At 37.8% G+C, this 13,749-nt stretch overlaps 3 protein-coding genes across 10 annotated transcripts; 2 read left to right on the top strand and 1 right to left on the bottom strand.

Annotated features, from left to right (window-relative positions):
• Positions 1-89: 89 nt before the first annotated feature.
• On the top strand, positions 90-5,562 carry LOC120011022. 8 transcript variants are annotated; one of them, XM_038862022.1, is made up of 12 exons: positions 90-181; positions 303-374; positions 451-537; positions 1,153-1,286; positions 2,188-2,246; positions 2,320-2,374; positions 2,458-2,508; positions 3,391-3,424; positions 3,671-3,711; positions 3,782-3,886; positions 4,472-4,519; positions 4,648-5,562. In XM_038862022.1, the coding sequence occupies exons 2-12, from the start codon at positions 326-328 to the stop codon at positions 4,849-4,851; spliced, it is 867 nt and encodes a 288-aa protein (XP_038717950.1). In that variant the 5' UTR covers positions 90-181; positions 303-325; the 3' UTR covers positions 4,852-5,562. The 8 variants fall into 8 exon arrangements, with proteins under 8 accessions (XP_038717950.1, XP_038717956.1, XP_038717951.1 ...); XM_038862023.1 differs by having other exon boundaries at positions 100-374; positions 4,648-4,776; positions 5,045-5,562; XM_038862026.1 differs by having other exon boundaries at positions 100-374; positions 4,648-4,776; positions 5,081-5,562.
• A 992-nt stretch (positions 5,563-6,554) lies between these two features.
• On the bottom strand, positions 6,555-7,923 carry LOC120011021 (probable carboxylesterase 18). The gene has a single exon (XM_038862020.1). It carries the CDS (start codon positions 7,735-7,737, stop codon positions 6,697-6,699), a length of 1,041 nt encoding a protein of 346 aa, XP_038717948.1. The 5' UTR covers positions 7,738-7,923; the 3' UTR covers positions 6,555-6,696.
• Positions 7,924-10,560: 2,637 nt separating this feature from the next.
• On the top strand, positions 10,561-12,398 carry LOC120011151 (cytochrome P450 81Q32-like). The gene is made up of 2 exons (XM_038862215.1): positions 10,561-11,537; positions 11,636-12,398. Exons 1-2 carry the CDS (start codon positions 10,614-10,616, stop codon positions 12,218-12,220), a joined length of 1,509 nt encoding a protein of 502 aa, XP_038718143.1. The 5' UTR covers positions 10,561-10,613; the 3' UTR covers positions 12,221-12,398.
• Positions 12,399-13,749: the final 1,351 nt, after the last annotated feature.

A 13,749-nucleotide genomic window follows, 5' to 3' on the forward strand; every position in this document is an offset into this window, starting at 1 on the left:
TTATCCACTGTCAGTTTAGCTAGACTCATGTGAACTGAATGGGCTGTCCGCAAGCCCAATTGACCTTTCACATTTTAGCTAAACCCATCTAAGTAAACTCATCTAAGTTAACGCAATTGACCCTTTCACGTATCTTTCATTCGCGATTCATCCCGATCCCTCTTGATTCGAACAGTTTTAGGTTAATTGATCGATCTTTTACTCGTTTCTGTCTCTTGAAGCTGATTCTGGTTCATTCCATATCGTTTCGTTAGCGATCTAAATTACACCTCTCAACACAAATCTATGTTTATACTATTTAGGGATTTGAAGAAAGTACTCGAAGATGGAGGAGTATTTGCAGTATATGAAGACCCTGCGCTCTCAAATGAACGGTAGTTCTCTCTTGATGTCTTGCTAAACTCGACTGCATATACTACTCATATATACTCACGGAATAAATCATTTCAGATGTGGAGGATCAAGCAGCGAAGATCTCAGTTGAAGAGCAGATGCAGATCACCACCATTCAAACCATGGAAAAAGATCTCGAATCCGGTATGTCTACGTTGTATACGTTATAGATAGATCTCCGCGTGTGTGAGCACTGACTGAATTCTATCTGAGCTTGCTTGGCTGCCCTGATTTTTTAGCTATAACGTTCAACAGTATTTTTTTCCCCCTGACATGATGATTAATAATTTGAGGTTCTATTTCAATCCTTAAACATCAGTTTTGTTATAATGTATTCGAATGTTAATGAACTGGCAAATGCATGCCATTGGAAAATAGTGAAAGCATCAAATATCGCTTCCAGAGCAAGTATGCTCATAATGTTTATTCGGGAACTTGCATGGACACTGATTGTTGGTTAATGCTCCCTTGGGAACTTGAATGGGATAGCTAGTGTTTGGTTTCGAGACTTGTAGAGTACTTGGGTATTTAGTTGAATTTATATTTGAGCTGAATATATTAGTCATCTCAGATGTCCACTTTTAGTGCCATCACATAAATTGCTTAATGATTCCTTGTATGGTTTGCTTATTTATAACCACAGTTCTTAATTTACCCCTAGAATAATGTATTCGTTGAGTTTCAAGAGCAAATACCGCTGGAATAATAGTTTCCAAAGTTCTTCAACAATTCATAATATCTTTGGCTGATATTTTACAGCAAAATCTGAAACAAAGCAACTCAGAGAAGACGGTGATCGAATGATAAAGGTGAAAGGCCAAGTATGCTCTCAGATTTTGGACAAACAGAGAAAGATGGCCTGTTTGGAGTTTGATTCATCTACACTTTCTCAGGTGGTTAGAATAGCCCTGATCCATATACAAAGACTGTTTAACTTGGAAAAATATTTTTTGCAATACTTGTTCCGTCCTCTTTGAAGAATCGTGCCATTGTTCATAAAGCCAATCAGTTACTGTGAAATTTGAAATGCAAACAAGGGAATATTATATTTGCGAGGAAAATTGGGGAGTTTGTAGTGCTGGTTGACAATCATGGTAAAATGCGTCAAAGAAAAATTTTTAAAAATTTGTACTTCAGATATGATTTTCGGTCACGTTGTAAGAACCACAGAATCTTTGATTGTTTATGTTGTAGTTGGTTCAGAATTCATTTGGATATCTCGTTTCCCATCGACTATTTTATGAGCATACTTTATTTTTTACTATATGTAATATTATAGGGTAGGCAAAGTGTTACTGGTTTTCATTTCTTATCAGTTCGTTGTCTGCTGCCCTGTGTGACCTCTTTATTGTACCTTCTAGCATTGTCCAGGCACACCTGCAAGCAGGTGTTTTGGGGGATATTATGTGTGGATATTTCTTGCATCAAAAGGAGTTATAGCTTTATACGTATGCAACTTCAGAACCTAGCTTCTCACCATTTTCGACTTTTCAGGATGTCTGTGTTTTGGGGGAGAAAAGAAATAGTACTTTGATTGTTCATGTAGGGACCTCCAAGTCTGCTGCATTTCTTTATGACAATATGATCTTGAACAATTGTTTATAGGCAAATATTGGACCTTTGGAAGTAGAAATATACTGCATAAAGCTGCTATTTTAGAAATTATAATATCTAATCAAAGCATGTGAGACAATTGTCCCTAGAATAGTTCTCACAAGCTTTATTAGACCCAAAGAATTAAGTAGATTCTGATGTGCCCTGGTCATGATTTGGTATCTGAACTTAAACATACAGACATTGGAGCTAATGCAACAAGAAAGAGTCGGCTTGTCTGTCAACCTTACTCAGAAGAGGTAACTTGGGGAATACAGTTCAATGACTAAAATGAAGCCATTACCAACATAATAATAACATTCATCAAAACAGCACTTACTATGCCAGGGTTGCAGAGGATATCAACACAAGATTACAGCAACAACAGGTTTGCATTCCTCTTGGGATATTAATTCCTTCTGATTGATATTTTCTACCAGCAAGATGATCATCTCCTTTTTATTCTGGCAGGAGTGGTTCACTTCTAACATGATTGGTAGAGCAACAGGAGAGCATGGAACGGTACTTTCTTGCAGATCAGTTTGTCCTCTTTCTTTTTCTTTAAATGAGTAATAAGGATTTTATGAGAACTAATTGACGGGGTGTGATTAGTGGATGCATAAATTTTAGCAAGACGTTATCCTTGAAGAACTAAGCCTCTTTTCTTAATGCATCTGATAATTCAAATGATTATTTGGTTTTATGCCTTCGAAGATCCACAATTGAGACGATATTTTTATTGAGAGGACTTGTAAAAATATAGACAGAATTTCTCATTTAGTATTTATGTCTAAAATAGAATATATGAAATGTAATGATGCATATGATAATTCAAAGTGCGATATACCATTAAACAGACACAGTAAGAAAGTGTGAACATGCCCCTTGTCGAATGGTATACTTCTTCTAGTTACATGCATGGGCCTGTCACCAAATCTTTCATTTTAAAATGTGAATGTTTCGTACCATTTAGCCATGGAGTACTGCTGAGCCAATTGATCCACTTGCTTCCCATGCTAATTCTCTCCCTTCCTCTGTCCCTCCTGAACCTTCACACTTCCTGCCTATCTCCCTCCTCTCTCTGCCATTTTCTATTTTTACTTTCAACGATTACTATTCGGATCTTCCTTCTTTTTACTCTGACACTGTCATACTTGAAGATTCTCCTTGATGCTCAGAATATGGAAGTTCTTGTCTGAAGATATCTGCATCTTGAAACTGATAAATATTATTTTGTCTGTCTGTGTGATGGCACTGTGATTTTCACATAAGACTCAATTATTAAACTGGAACTGAGTTTTATTGTTAAGCTGGTGTGAATAGATATTGTAACCTCCAAACAAAAAGATAGGATATAATACTGCAGTATTACTAATAATGGCACCATTACTAATGATTTTACAGGTTAGGTCTGATAAGCAAACAGCAAAGGTTGAAGGTATGGATCTTGGACTTACAAGTTGATGCGTATAGGCTAGAAGAAAGAGGAGAAAATTGAAGGGATGGATCTGTTTATCCCGTGATACTCTTATCCTGATTAATATTTTATATAGATGTATGATTACATTTGAATATCATAGAGTATGTCTTTATTTCCGTAGTGTATGTCTTTATTTCGAAGTAAGGTTACTGATGCATATTTTTCTTTTCCAACTTAAAATCTAATTTATTAATTTCTTCATAGGGAAATCTGGAACTGGAAACAGCCTCGTCATGGATGAGAATGTAAGAAAATGTCTACCATTGATAAGTAACTCATAAGAAGTGATAACATCAGTGCTCCTTAAATTAACAGGGCAATGATGCAAGGAAGAACTTAACGGCCCAGTTCGACTCTGCCCAAGCCAAGCTTGATGAAATTGTGCAGATGAAATCCAAACTTGTTATGGAGAACATCAAGGTTACTTATTTAAGAAGCTTTTTAACGATATGAGATTATGTGATTTCCACTGCTTATTAATGGATGATATGTTATTTCTTATTTTCTTTAAATAACTTCACGTAGTTTATTAGCTTTTGTTGCATGTGTAGAGTAGAGTGGGAGGTTCACTTGAGTTCTAATTCTTTTTCTTTTGCATGTCATTGTATTGGCCATCCAGAAGTTACGTATTAAACTATTAATTAATCCAGAGTAGTAGTCTCCCCTGTTCCACTGGAAAAGATACCTGAGCATGTAATGTGTTGCACGTACTTGGTTCAAAGTTCATTCAGGCAATTTGGTTCTAGCTCTATGAGGAACTCCTAACACAAAAGGGCCAAACAGAACAAATATAATATCATTTCAGACCTGAAATTATGCTTCTAGTAGGCACTCGATGTGATCTAAAGAAAAATGAACTTTTTTCTGAATGACGAAAGTAAAAGAAACTTGAGAAATGGAAATGGGAACAAAACTTGCAAGGAAGGTTATTTTCTTATGCGACTCCTATGTTTCTATTTTCAGTTCTTTTGAACGTAAATTGATGTCTAGGTTGTGTCATTTCAGCTGAAGCAGTCTATTGACAAAGCGAGGCGTAGAATGAAGGATTTGAAGGTAACTTGTTTGTTCAAGTCATACATGTCTGTGTTCTATCATGTGTGCTTGCATCTGTTTCTTCTCTATTATATGCTATATATTCTCACATATGGTACCTATTTTTTCTCAATAATGAGGGTCTGTAGCCTGAGCTGTTGGCTATGGACATAAAGACCATTGAAGATGAACATAAAGCCCTTTTATCTGACAAATCAGGAGAAACCGAGTATTTGCAGTCCTTGCAGGACCAAATTGAGAAGCTAAAGGTAAATGTGGTTAGTCTCTTGCTTTTTATATATTGGACCTTTTTATGCTTTGATGACATGGTCTTTGCAGTTGCTAAAGCTTAATTCACCAATGAAAAAATCTAATTGTGTGCCTTTTGCTCAAGAAACCAAGGTTTGAATTGCATTTCAATTCAAATGGTGCAAGATGCTGACTATGTTTTATGCTGTTCATCTACAAAAATAGTTGACTGCCTCGATTGAATTTGCCTTTCCTTTAAAATTGTCTGTTTCAACTCATGGCTTATGCTTTCTACAGGGAATTGATCACATAATCAAATGTGCATGTGGACAGGAATATAAGGTTGGGGCAAATTTTGCAGCATGATGAAACATTATACATGTACGAAAACGTTGGACGACTTGAAAGGTATGTTTTGTGCAGGTAAGAATGCAACCTTGTGAAAACTCGATTTTCAGAATTAAAAAATGAAATATGAATAGATGATGTGTTGCTGAGAGTAAATAATTTAGATGGTGTCTATGAGAACACTAACGGACCAGAATATGCACTCAAAAAAGAGGGGTACATATTTCTTGCTGCTGCATACTGGAGGGAAGGAAAACATGCACAAAAGAAAGTATATATAGGTAATACGAATGCTTTTGTACCTGATGGTCACAATTGTATGCATGTCTACGTAGATGTGAAGTGGATGCTATTTCATGTGTGGATGCCTTTTTCTGTCATTTGGATACCAAACCAAAAATCACCATCCTTTTCTTTTCTATTACTGTGCACATTAAATAATATCATCTCTTCTGCTAATTATGATATTTTGCATGTCTTGATACATATTGAAATGTAAATTGTTGTACGTCCTTAACATTTATTTTCCTTTTATGTTATCTATGATGTATATCCTGCAGAAGCCTAAATTAAAAGAGAAACAAAACCCAAAAGGTAAGTCGGATAAAAATTACTTGTTCCCAATAACTATCTTCGCTGCAGTGTGCGATGAGGTTCAAAGTTCTTCTCAACAAATGAGATATTAGAGCTTTCTAGAGGGACCGCATCTTCTCTTTTAAAACCTTCTTCACTACGATGAAGCTTTCTCCCGGCCATAATATACTGCGCTTTTTAGAATAATAGTTTTGTGAACGCCAGCCAGCACCCAGCAGGTCTTCATGGTCTGCATCTCCTCTTTCGTCCACAAACGCAACCATTTTGTAAGGATCAATGCCCTGCCTAACTGAAAGATATCTGCATAACACATGCAAGCATGCATTCTTACGCCACTATTTCACCAGAGCTCACCTTTTACATATCCACTATTCCTTTGCCATGGACATCTCACATTCTCACATCCAACGGCAACCGCGTCCTTATGAGTCTCTTTGAGTTTTAAGTCATCTGTCGTCTGCTTCTTCCTCAAAATCCATCAATGGCGTCAAAACCTCTGATATTGTCGACACCAAAAACTTTTGGTTCCGTCTCTTTGTTCCAACCAATAATATCAATGAAGGTGAGGGGCCTTAGGGCAGCCTGCTAGTGATAATCTACTTCCACGGTGGTGGATTCGTTTTCTTTGGTGCCAACTCGTCTTGAAATTTGTTACACCGACCTTGACCATTGTTACATCGCCGGCGATGGGCTTGTGGGAACTTGGGGCATCAGTTTGCCACTTTGGTGAGTATGAGCTTAAATGATACTCATGTGTGCTGTATCTATAGAGGTCTCGAGTTTGAGTTTTCCCATCCCTTCCCATGTATTCCAAAAAAAAAAAATTCAAAATACATTACAACCAAATTTTAAAACATAACTCACAAAACCACAAACTTTGAGAATAAAATAAATGCCCATCGTATGGAAGTATTTTGTTACAGAAAATAACAGTACATACGTACACACCACACACAGGCTTTGGCTCACAAAGCAAGACATAGCATATGAAGCCTGCAAATTAACTGCTATTTTGTCGTACCCTCCAGGACTTTGAGTGACTGCTTCTCCATGAAGCGTTTGACCTCCTCAATCAACATATCAGACTCCTCAAGCTCAGGTATTGAATAGAAAGCGTGAAACACGTTGGGATACTCAACCAAATACGCTTCTTTCCCATGTCGTTTCAAGGCCTCGTAGTACCTCTTTTGCCAATCTTTCAGTGGATCAAATCCTCCCACAAACACTATTGTACTTGGAAACTTGGCCACCTTGGATATGTCGTCGGCGTTTGGTCCTGAAACGTTGGCCGCAGGATGGTCTCGGTTGGATCCTTCTGGCAGGAACATCCTCCACAGCGAGTCCGTGCCCTGAATCGTAATATATGGAACATCCACCAGCTTAATTTCGGATTCCGTCCGTTCTTCCCCGCCAAAAAAGGGTTGTAGGCCAATCAGTCCAATGATGTTGACACTTGAAAAGTTAGAGTCGCAAGCTCTGAGGGTGACGTGATGTGCGATGTTGCCGCCTGCGCTGTCTCCGGCTACGAAACAGCGATTGAGATCAGCGTTGGCAGGAAAGCCTTTGAAGTTTAGATTAGAGTCGATGAATTTGAGGACATCAAGTCCGTCGTCGTATTGGCAAGGGTACCGGTGCTCTGGCGTGAGACGGTAGTTGACCGAGATGATCACTGCAGGGAGTTGTTTTGCTAGTCTTTTACAATAAGTATCCATGGCTATTGAATTCGCAGAAACAAAGGCGAAGCCACCGCCATGGAAGTAGATAATAACTGGGAGGCTTGTGTCTGTGGCAGTGGGGTTGTAGAGGCGGAACCAGAGGTTGCGGTTGGGGTCAACAACGACATCGGTGGATTGGATGCCGTTTTTAGGAGTGTTGGTAGGAGGTGACTTGATGTCGAAGAGGCTCATGATGAAGCGGTTGATGGTTCCGTTGGAACGATTGACGGAGGATCGGATACCAAAGCCGAATATTGCCATGCCCAGCTTTGTCTTCCATGAAAGCTTGTCTGTGCATATCTGAGCTCCCTGGGAGTTGGACATGTCTCTCATAGGATAGGCTAGGCTAGGCTAGGCTAGGTCTCTATGTATATATTTTGTATATATGTGAAAAAGCTGTTGGGGTGCAGGAACGCGTATGTAGTTGGAATGGTTCGGCTACTAAAGAGAAGATACAAAATATAAAGGCCAAAATTTACTAACTGCGACATAAAAGATGGAAACCAACTATTACATACTGTCGTTTTCGTTTATATGGTTTGGTTGCCATTAAAATCAAGATATCAAAAATATTTTCCACGAATTAAATTAATTGATAATGGAATTGCAATAACTGATGCTTTAAAATGCCGATTATATGAGAATTAAGTCAATGTGTTCACAAAATTTATCAAGACTAATAATTAGTATTTGAAATAAATAATAAAAAAAATATAGAGAAGAAACAATTGATATCTTGTGTTGCTAACAGGTCGCAATCACCAACACCTAATCCGGCGGAATATAATTCATTAATTAATTTAATTAATTAATTAACATTGTATTCAGCAAAGAGACAGAGAGGGGAAAGCTGGATGGGGTATTAAATAAATTAAAATAGTATTTGGAACAGTTCCTTAATTACCGGTTGTATGAGCTAGCTATGGAGACAATGAAGAATAGTATTTATTTTTAACATAAATTAAAAGTTAGTTATTACATTGTTTGGTGTCAGCCGGATGGACCCTTTCAATAATATTCTGTTTTCGACACAAGTTCAAAATCCCAGATACAATTACTCCCCTTATTATTTCGAGGGAGGCACATCTATGATCTATCTATATATGATGCATATATGTACGTTAGAGATATGATGTACGTCGTAATAAAAAAAAGGCTTAGCATTAGCAATTAGCGATTAGCATGCATTACAAAATAATTAAGAGTGTAAATTATAAAAACCAATATATGTACGGCAATGCATACTGGCAGAAAATAAAAACTGTGGATCGAGTAGAATAATTATAGACTACAATAGTCAGGACAGGAGGAGTTGCGGAAATTTATTCGTCCACAACTTAACGTTATACATACGGTAGTGAATGGGAATCCATTTGTTAAGACAAACAAATTAATTTAATGTTATACATACATGCATGCATGTAAGCTTTAACGTTATATATATACACGGACCCTGACACCGTGTTTTGTTTTGTCTTATCCAGTTTGTTTGTTTCCCATTCAAATATACCTACTCAGCTACTCTCTCTCTCTCTCTCTCTCTCTATAAATGTCAATGACTCAATGTCAATGGCGCGCGTCCTCTAACCTCTGCTTCAGCCTTTACATTCCAACTGAACAGGTGCTGATCTAACCTCTGCTTCCGCCTCTACATTCCAACAGGCCCTGACTACGCCGAAACTCCCCAATAAAATTTTGGGTTTTGGCAGATCCAAAATTGGCCAGATCTTAACTTTGGTCCGGCCCAAAATTGGCCAGATCATTTGAGCGAGCCTCTGTAGATTGTAGGTGTACAACGATGACTAAATTTTCACAAGCGGCCCATAACTAAGTAACCAAGATGAGCTCAAAAACAGATGTCTCTAAGCCCAATAGTAGATGGAGGAAAGAGAAAGGCCCAAAAGTATGGATGGCACAGGCCCAATAGAGCATAATAAAGCATATGGGATGGGACTTCCTTGTGTGTTACTGTTTTTAATTGAAATTGCGATGAATGGTTTAGGGGTTGGTCCACCGATAAGAGGCCCAATTTTATTTATTTATTTTTTACTGGTCTTGTTAGTTTAAAGGTTTTGAATGTTGAAGCAAATTGAAAATTCCAGTTTAATTATTTAAATATTAAACTGGAAATTACCAATCATTCCCATTGCTGCTTATAATATAACTTTTTTTTTTGCTGAATAAAATAAGATAGAATTAAGAATTGCGGTCATATATAAAACCACTGACTAGCTTATCACAAACAACCATTGAGTATTGACTACTACTTTCGACTTTCAAGTTCAAGTGGCTCCATCAAGATGGAGTTGGAATAATTTGTAGGAGAGGAAGAAAACTCGAAACAGAAGTGATAGGGATCCCAGGTAAAAACATCTCAATCATCCCAGTAGTGGATGTATCACTCTTTGATTTAATTATCAGGTTTTGTGGGTTCCTACACCTACATCAATTAAGGGACAAGATCCACTATTATAATAACTAGGATACTTTTTACTAAGATCTCTAACATTTTTAAACTGAAAAAGAGACGTCTTTGACTTTGAAAAGATGGCTTTTCACCAATTTTCCTAAGCCTCCACTTTTGCTTTTTGGAGAAAATTGGACCTTTCCATTAACAGACAATACATAAACAAATTGGTTTGTGTTTAGTTCTTTGAAAAATGGCTCCTAAAAAGCAATTAATATGTGCTCAAGTTTTAACCATTTAAGTAAACGTTTATATACCACATCGATTGATTCAAGTGTGTAGTATATAAGTCTAGTAAATCAAACATCTTTAAGCCCTTTGGGGTGGTGTTTAGTTAGTTAGGTTTATTGCTGTGTGTGTTTGTTTTGAAAAAAGTAAACGTTTATTATTATTTATTTATTTTTGGATTTCAAAAATTCAATTGGTGATTTTAATTTAATTAATTATTTGACTTTTGAGCACATACTTACTGATGTCTTATTTTTGACTAAAAATAGATTTTAAGACTCGCACATGCAGATGCAGTTGGACGCCACCATTGAAAACTCAAATCAAATTTCATACAAAAAATATTTATATATATATACATATATTTTTTTTGGTTATATATCTTCCATATCTTTGATTTTTTAATAAAAAATAATAATACGTTTCACTATATATATAAAGGTCTCTCCTCCGTTCCCTATATAAAGCAGTGAGAGCTCTTCGATCACTATCGAGTCTTGCCAAGTTTCATAGCATGGACACCCTTTACTACTTAGGTCTCTCACTCTCCGTCCTCTTCCTGCTCTACAAACTTGTCTTCCGTAACAAGGAGGGTAAGGAGTACAAGAATCTCCCACCCAGCCCTCCCGGAGCACTTCCCATAGTAGGCCATTTTCTCACCTTGAAGAAACCCGTCCACGAGGGTCTATTCAATCTCTGCACCAAATATGGCCCTATTCTCTATCTTCGATTAGGCCCACGACCCGCCCTTGTTGTCGGCAGCCATGAGGCCATCGAGGAATGTCTCACCAAGCATGACCTCAATTTTGCCACTCGTCCCATCTTTCTCTCCAAAAAGCTCGTCACCTACGACTTCACCACCCTCGGTTACACCCCCTACGGCCACCACTGGCGCAACCTCCGCCGCCTCACCACCCTCGAAATATTGTCTAACACTCGTCTCCAGATGACTTCCTACATCCGGGTGGAGGAGGTCCGGATGCTCACCAAGAATCTCTACCAGAGCTTCTTCCTTAAAGCTGGTGTCGCCAAGGCCAACATGAAGTCTTTCTTCTACATGTTCACCTTTAATATTGTGATCAAGATGCTCTCTGGGGAAAGGTATTTCGGTGAGGATGACATGGGCTCTGCTAAAGGGAAGGGTAGATTGGAGGATCTAATGGAGATATTCCGTTCGAGTGAGGGTGTCAATTTGAGTGATTTCTTCCCAATCTTGAGGTGGTTGCCGTTCTACAGAGTGGAGAAGAAGATGATGAAAGACCACAAAAAGAGGGATGCTTTCTTGCAGGGATTCGTTGAGGATCAAAGGAAGATGAGAGCAGCTAATCCTAATCGGGTGACTGTCAAGGACAAGAGACCAATCATCGATGTCCTGTTGTCGTTGCAAGAAACAGATCCTGAATTCTGCACCGACGAGATCATCAAGGGGATTATACTGGTATAATTATAATTATAATTATATTACTTGCTGTCGATCTGTATTTTTGTTACTTCCTATAAGGAATCATTAATTGATCTTTGAAATATTTGGTGCAGGTAATGTTAACGGCAGGAACAGACACCACGGCTCAGGCGGCAACGTATGCAGCAAAAGATCTGGTATCACATCCAGAGTGTTTGAAAAAGGCAAGAGAAGAGATTGACTCTGTTGTTGGATCATCCCGTCTCATCGAAGACGCCGATCTCAACAAACTGCCATACCTAAACTGCGTGGTGAATGAGTCACTTCGATTGGGTCCAGCAGCTCCGATGCCACTCCCACATCTCAACATGGACGACTGCACAGTCGGAGGCTACGACGTCCCCAAAGGCACCATGTTGTTCGTCAACATATGGGCGCTGCACAGAGATCCGAAACTGTGGGAGGACCCTTACGCTTTCAAGCCAGAGAGGTTCCTTGGGTTCGAAGCTGGTGGTGATCAGAAAGCCGGGCTGAAGTTCATACCATTCGGGGCAGGAAGAAGACAATGCCCTGGAATCACCATGGGGACCAGAGTGATGGCCATCGCTTTGGGGACATTGATTCAGAGCTTCGATTGGGAAAAGCCACAGGGAGAATACGAGAACGAGGTGATATTCCGCCCTCGTCGCGCTCTCACTGCTGCACTTTCCCAACTCTAAAGCAAAAAACCAGAGTCAAGGGGGCTTTGACTGAGACGTAAAATGTTTGTTAAGTGAGAATAAGAATATGTGGAAATTTGTAATAAGACTTTTGTAATGGTTTTGCTTTTTTACTTGGTGGTATGTTGACTTGTGGAAATTTATATACGAAAACATAACATTAGTGCTTTGCTCTTAATTAAGCAGTAAACTAATCAATGTCTTATATAGGACTAGGAGTAATACTCCAATAATCTTCACCCGACTAACTCCAATAATGCACTTAATTAATTAATTTAGAGAGTTGAGTTGATGCCCAACTGGCAACTGCAACTGTAACTGGTAGAGAAAGTCATCAATTGAGTGGAGTTATCCTGATGAGCAGAGAGCACCACTATGGGGCATTATCAGTGGATTAGTGTCCCAATTACTCCCTCCACATTAATTACTACGTGTACAAAACGCAAATATGAGTTGATGTGATCCAACCATATATGGTTAATGGTTTTTTTGATGGCTCATAAGGCCTAAGGTTGGTGCACCACAAGTTGCAAGAGATGTGTTTCCCTAGTCCATCCCCATCGATGCACATTCGATTCAGTGAAGATATTATGTAATCAAGACTATTATTAAGCTTCATTCCCTCCCGCCTACCTACCCTAGCTAATTAATTTGATCATGTGTAAGAATTCATTAATCAAATTAGGAATTAAATAATTAGCAGTCAATCTTACTAATTAATTAATATGACTATTATCTGGGGCATGACATGATTTGCCTTGTTATTCAAAGATGACGATCATCACTTTGTACATCTATAAAAAAATTTTAAAAAAAAAGTCTACATGATCTATTATATATGCAAATCAATCAATTGAATAAAAGAAACCTCAATAGTCAATACCACAGAATGGATCAATTATCACACAGTTTTACCATTCAATATCATACACGATGAGTGTACATCTGCTACTTTCTTTTTTTTTATAATTCTCAAATGCGCACCTAAATTACGTATTTAAAATATGCATCATTTTTAAAGGATGTGGATGAGTAAAATGACAAGTGAGACTCATTATTTTGGATCCCACATGTTTCAAATTAATTGTGAAAATATAAATACGTATTAAGTGCACAATTTATGTGAGCATAGGAAGAATTCCTCATGTGTATATATATATATATTTGCCTGCTATCTTGACTAACAAGTTTCTTTATTTGTATAGATGTAGATAACAAATTTTAGTCTGACAAGTCATAAGTATTGTCCATACAATGGCCAGGAGACAAGAATATTCAATAATCAAAATACTAGCCAGCTATTATTAAATTCTCCCAGTCATAGTCAAAGCCAGAGCTTCAGTTTTCAACTATATCCAAATATTTATTCTCCAAGCAAAGCAGTGCAGTACTAGTGTTATTTTAATTCGAATGTCCTCAACTACGTTGCATCTCTATTATATTTATGCCATGCCTTTCACTACTAATTTAAATTTTTCTCAAATTGTACTTATTATTATTCTCCATACGAGTATTTAAAGAATCTACCA

This window comes from Tripterygium wilfordii, chromosome 12 (genome assembly GCF_013401445.1).
Source record: "Tripterygium wilfordii isolate XIE 37 chromosome 12, ASM1340144v1, whole genome shotgun sequence".
NCBI lineage: Eukaryota > Viridiplantae > Streptophyta > Magnoliopsida > Celastrales > Celastraceae > Tripterygium > Tripterygium wilfordii.

Coding starts and splice junctions, on each gene's coding strand:
- LOC120011021 (XM_038862020.1), bottom strand. CDS start 7,737: ATGAGAGACATGTCCAACTCCCAGGGAGCTCAGATATGCACAGACAAG.
- LOC120011151 (XM_038862215.1), top strand. CDS start 10,614: ATGGACACCCTTTACTACTTAGGTCTCTCACTCTCCGTCCTCTTCCTG. Junction 11,538..11,635: donor TCATCAAGGGGATTATACTG/GTATAATTATAA, acceptor TATTTGGTGCAG/GTAATGTTAACGGCAGGAAC.
- LOC120011022 (XM_038862022.1), top strand. CDS start 326: ATGGAGGAGTATTTGCAGTATATGAAGACCCTGCGCTCTCAAATGAAC. Junction 375..450: donor CCTGCGCTCTCAAATGAACG/GTAGTTCTCTCT, acceptor AAATCATTTCAG/ATGTGGAGGATCAAGCAGCG. Junction 3,425..3,670: donor GCAAACAGCAAAGGTTGAAG/GTATGGATCTTG, acceptor ATTTCTTCATAG/GGAAATCTGGAACTGGAAAC.